The following is a 5,516-nucleotide window of genomic DNA, read 5'->3' on the forward strand; positions in this document are numbered from 1 at the left end:
GGCTATTTTTTGGTTGCAGCCGTCACTGTTGTTTTGGTGGGCCCAGGCTGGATTTGAACCGGCCACCTTAGGTGTATGTGGTGGCTGGCGCCTTAGCCACTTGAGCCACAGGCACAGGGCCATGACTTTCTAAACTGTTACTATAAGGACTTCTTCATCGTGTCTTGGAATAACTTTTGGCTTTGTGTGTGTGTGTGTGTGTGTATATATATATATACATATATACACACATACATACACACTTTTTTTTTGAGACAGAGTATCACTCTGTCACCCTAGGTAGAATGCAGTGGGATCATTGTAGCTTACAGCAACCTCAAACTCTTGGGCTCAAGTGATCCTCCTGCTTCAGTCTCTGAAGTAGCTGAGAGTATAGGCATCTAACACAACTCCTGGCTTTTTTTTTATTCACATAAATTTGAAGGAAATAATTTTTCTATTTTTAGTAGAGACATAGTCTTGCTGTTGCTCAGGCTGGTCTTGAACTCTTGAGCTCAAGCAATCTACCTGCTTCAGCCTCCCAGAGTGCTAGGAATATAGGCATGAGCCACCACACCTAGCTGGCTTTTATATTTTTAATTAGAAGCAACTTCAACTCTGCCCTTTCTGGAAGCTCTTTGGAGGGTGATAGCAAGGTGAGTACAGCCTGGGTCAGCTAAGGGGGCAGGTTAGGGAGGATAGGTTCTAGAGGCCACACACTCAGAACTCTGTGCCTGAGAACAGGATGAAGCCCTGATTTCAGGTGCCCGTTCTTCAAGTTGCAGGTAGCAGGCAGGATCCCATTGTGGGCACACCTAGGGTGGATCTGGCCTGAGGGCCATGGTCAGGCTGTAGCGCAAAATTGCCTTGGTTGGATGTCGGCAGCCTAAATCCTGGGGCTGCCATTTCCTGGCTGAGACCCTTGGCAAGATGCCAAGTTCCTGACAGGAGAGACCAGAGTGAAGAGTGGGCCATGGAGGGGATGCTCAGGCCTGGGAATGCTACACTGGGCACAGCCTGACAGAGGCAGGAGCCCATGAACACTTTCTTGTCAGAGATGGTGTCTGAGTCTCTGGCCACTGGAGGCTAACCTTCTCCAGCGCTTCTCTGGTTCATGGACCTTGACTCAACCTGAGTGAGCTGTCACCATGGAAATACCACCTGTTCAAGTCCTGGAGCCACTGACTTCATGTCCTTCTGGAATCATCACTGAATGCTACCCAAGATTAATGGGCTCTAGAGACAGGGAGGGGAATTCCCACCCCCCAGGAGACGGCTGGAGTGTGGGTTAGATGCTGCACTGTCAAGTTTTGGCCAGAATTCTCTAGAAATGTCTGCTGCAGGATCCAACTGAGCCTACCTGGTTCATCTTGGGAAGATCCTTGATCGTCTCCTTCTGAACCTCCTTCTCCTTGGCCCACATTCGAAGATAGTGACGATAGTCTGGAGGGCTGGTTGCCTTCTCCTCTATGAGTTAGGAGAAGAAGAGATTAATGTTCATCTGTCAAAGGAAAGAGGGCTGGGAGCTGGCAGCAGGGAACAGTTGGGTTGGATGTTTTCTGGTATGGAGTTACCTGGGTCCTATTACAAAATGCCCTGGCAGTTGGGGAGGCAGTGATGAGGAAATATTCCAGAACACCCACAGGGATCCTCTGATCAGCCAAAGTAGTAGGACTGTAGTTAATGATGATGGCCCCAAATCTGTCTTCCCCCAAATAGTGATAGAACTATGTGGAGGCTGGCATGTGAGGGAGTGTGCTGGCTGGACACATAGCAGGGGATAAGCCTGGGGCTAGTGGAGGGTGAAGCCTTCCATGGCAGCTGGTGGGCTGGCCATTCACCTTAAGAGTTAACTCCTTTGTCAGCACACATATTTGCCACCTCCCTGGGTAGGGGGTCTCCTTGGCAGTGACCGGAAACAGACAGCAAGTACGGGGTACCCAAACCCCACTGATTCTGGGATCACTCACACCACCAGCAGAGAATGGTTCATACCTCCTCTTTTTTCTCGGACATCTTCATTTCTGCTCCCTTCTCGCTCTTCTGGTTGTAGTGCTTCTAGACAACCAGAAAAATAAAAGGAACAAGAACATTCTTCTTCTGTTATGACTGCAAACCATGGGGTCCTTGAGAGGGCCAGTCTATTTTTTGCAGAACCAGCCCCCTTGCTGGCCTCCTGCCTGGCCAGCTCTGCCCTCCAGCAAGGGAGGGCCTAGTCATTTGTTCACTTGGGGACATTAAAATAAAAGGCCACTGAACCTCCACTTTGTCTTTATCAAAGGAACTTAAGTCTCACCATGCTGTTTTTGAGAAAATAATGGTGTAAGTTATGAACAAATTTGTGAATAAATTCTACAGTTTTTGCTAAAAAAGGTCAAACTCAGGGTAGTCCTAATTTCCAATCCCATCTGTGCCTGCCATGCCAGTTGATGAAGGGTTTTATGGACACAGATCCTATGCCCTGCACTGTGCTTCCCAGAAGCGCATGTGTGCTGGAGCTGGCATGCACCACACTGCTAGTGTGCCCATGCACCTGGGGGCAGACCAGCCAGTTTGGGGACCTCAGGTGCGGACACCAGCAGCCCAGCTCTGAGCTGCCCTCACTATCTATGTGGATAGCTGTGAAGGGCCTACCTTTTTGGATTCAGATGTCTCACACCAGAATGGAGACCTGCGTAGGGGCTGAGTGGGGTCTGAGGACAGGGCTCTGTACCATCAGCCTCCCCAGAGTGTGCAGAATAAGCCTGATGCATCCTGAATCTGCTCAGGTGCCGAGTATAACACAGGTACACCACTTCCGTAGTTTCTATACTTGAAAACAAGGTCCTCAAGATTCACGTGCTAATTCCTGTCAACAGGACCACCATGGGCATCTTGATACATGATGCTATTCATTTTCCCTTCTGTGCCTGTTCCTTGGTGTGTATTATCCACCACGTGAAGATACAGGGTGAAGTTATGGTCAACCACCAAATCTCAGGGCTCAGAATGCCTATTCACCCTGGATTGGATGCCCCAACAAACTTTAAATATAGCACAGGGATGAGTTCTAACAGGCGCTTGACAGACATCTTTTTCCTGAATAAGAAAATGATGTGAAACATGTTTTCTCAGGAAAGATTCCCTCCAGCCCTCACCCCTGTCCTGTCTGTTTCACAGGGCTGCAAGGACAGCATTTATATATCTTTCTTATGAAAGTAATGATAGGACACTTTCTGTGTATGTCTGCAGAGGTGATGGCCTGTCTGCTCAAGGTCCAGTGTGATTGCATTTGCTAGACACCCTCAGCAAATGTAGAAGGCTGTGCCTTCCTTCATCCATGCAGAAGGGGTGCTGCTGGGTTCTGGATCCTTCTCAGGACATGGTGGGGTTCCTGGACAAAGAGCATCCAGACTTCCTGATCATGCAGGAGTGTGTTAGGAATACAGAGCCCAGAGGCAAAGGTAGGCCCTGCCTTCCAGGGACTGACCTTGAGCCTCCCAGGGCAGGAAAAGATCCGGATCTGAGGCCAGAGGAGATGCTGGAAGGGACAGCAGAGGAGGAGCAGAGGGCAGAGGGAGGAGGAGCAAGGTCCAAGGAGGCAGATACACAAAAGAAACAGGAGTGAGAACATTCATGGGGACAGATCAGTCTCTAGTGTGGCAGGGCCCAGCCCACATGGTACCAACCCCCTTTAAAGAACACCCCAATGTAGTATATTTGGAGCCCAGGTAGGGCTGCTGGCCATCGCCCAGCCCCTTGGGAAGCTGTGGTGGCTAAAGGGTCACAGCCAGGCCTTCAGATGTCCCAGCCTGCTCACCTTCCAAGGAGCTGTCCTCTGTGAAATAGTGGGCTGCCTCCAGGGCTGACTCAGCCTCCTCAGGGCTCAGAGCTGTGTTCAGAGAGAAGGAAGAAGGGAGAGGAGGAGGAAATGGTGGGACTCACTCCAAGCAGAGCTCCCTAGCCCAGGGCATAGAGCTCACTCTCTCCACCAGGTGCCCAACCAGTCCCAGCACCTCAGCACTATAGCCCTTGGCAGCAGTTTTGACGAAGATGATTCGTTCTGGTTGTTACTGTCTCTTGAGTTTTACATTTTTGAAAACAAAAAACATATCCTATATGAAAATAAGTACAATCATGAGCCCAGGGAATGGCAGCCACCCTTCCACCCCAATGACCTTCTACCAGGTGGATCCTTCTAGGGAGTTTTGAGTTCTTACAGGCAGGTGGGGAGAGACCAACCATGTACAAGCAACTTGCTGTTGTCACTTCTGACATCTTGGGGATTCTTCATGGGCACTCACTGGCCTATCTGATTTTCTGCACAGCCTTTGCTGATGATGACTAAGCAGTGCCTGGGGTTGCAGACCCATAGTATAGTTCTGTATGGGAGCTCACCTGACTGCTATATATAGAGCAGGCCACAGTGAGAGGGGTGCACAGAGCAAGGTGTGGGCCAAAGTCCACAAGAGCACAAGCACCCTGTGCCTGACAGGGTAGGGCAGGCCAAGGTGGCCCAGGAGTATTGGGGCAGCCCTCCCTCTGGCAACTAGGCCTGGCAGGGTCTGTTCAGCCAAGGCCTCTCTAGTAGCAGTCCCAGCCTTCCCCAGAAGTGGTTTTTTTTGAGACAAGAGTCTTAGTATGTCGCCCATGGTAGAGTGCTGTGACATCACAGCTCACAGCAACTTCAAATTCTGGGGCTTAGCGATTCTCTTGCCTCAGCCTCCCAAGTAGCTGGGACCACAGGCACCCACCACAATGCCTGGCTATTTTTTTGTTGTTGTTGTCATTGTTGTTTAGCAGGCCCTGGCTGGGTTCGAACCCACCAGCCCCAGGACCTGTGGCTGGCGCCCTAAGCACTGTGCTACGGGCACTGAACCCCCAGAGGTATTTAAAAGGGAAGCCAAGCACAGATGTTCTCTGCTCTGGAGGATCAGAGGGATGCCTGGGAGCTTTACAAACGACAGGTCTGGGACCAGCACAGATTAAGTCAAAACCTCTGAGGGTAAAGCTCAGCCTGGTATTCTCAATTATCACTCTGAGGGCAATTATGCGGGCAACTGCCAGAATAGAGTGCCCTGAGCTATAGTTTTCATCTGCCCAACTCCCAGCTTCCTGAAATGCGAATGAGCCCTCAGATAACTCTCCCTGCAGGCTCCCTTGCAAAGCCAGGTGAGCTCTCTCACTTCAGTAGGAGCCCCTCATCCCTGTGGGCTCTGGCCTGGCTTTCTCCCGCCCTTCCCCTTCTTACCCAATCCTGCGCATGTGCCCCATTAGGCTCCCATAGGCGTAGGGCCAGAGAGGTGTAGGCCCTCCTCACCATGGAACAGGGCTCTTCAGGCTGATCCTCTTGAGAAACTTAACACACACAGTCTTGGTTTCAAACTTGAATCATGTTCATGAACCCCCATCATGGTTTTTGGGTTAAGCTGCCCATTCGATGGGTGGAGTTCTGTTTTTAGAGATGCCTGGGTACCCGGGGGATTCTCTTTCTCATCCCTTCCATGGCCCGGCTCTTAGGCTGTGTCCAGGCTAGACCCCAGCCTCAGAGCCCCAGC

The 5,516-nt window shown here is 50.8% G+C and overlaps 1 protein-coding gene across 1 annotated transcript in view; it reads right to left on the reverse strand.

Annotated features, from left to right (window-relative positions):
* Positions 1–5,516, reverse strand: part of TBC1D9B (TBC1 domain family member 9B) — a 47,972-nt gene that overhangs the window by 2,879 nt on the left and 39,577 nt on the right. Inside the window, exons 18-20 of the mRNA XM_012810985.1 lie at positions 3,779–3,850; positions 1,975–2,037; positions 1,340–1,446 (exon numbers count right to left, since the gene is read on the reverse strand). Of these exons, the coding sequence (XP_012666439.1) occupies positions 1,340–1,446; positions 1,975–2,037; positions 3,779–3,850 (242 nt within the window). The remainder of the gene's footprint in view (positions 1–1,339; positions 1,447–1,974; positions 2,038–3,778; positions 3,851–5,516) is intronic.

The sequence above is a fragment of the Otolemur garnettii genome, unplaced genomic scaffold (genome assembly GCF_000181295.1).
Source record: "Otolemur garnettii isolate 467f Iridium unplaced genomic scaffold, OtoGar3 scaffold00146, whole genome shotgun sequence".
NCBI lineage: Eukaryota > Metazoa > Chordata > Mammalia > Primates > Galagidae > Otolemur > Otolemur garnettii.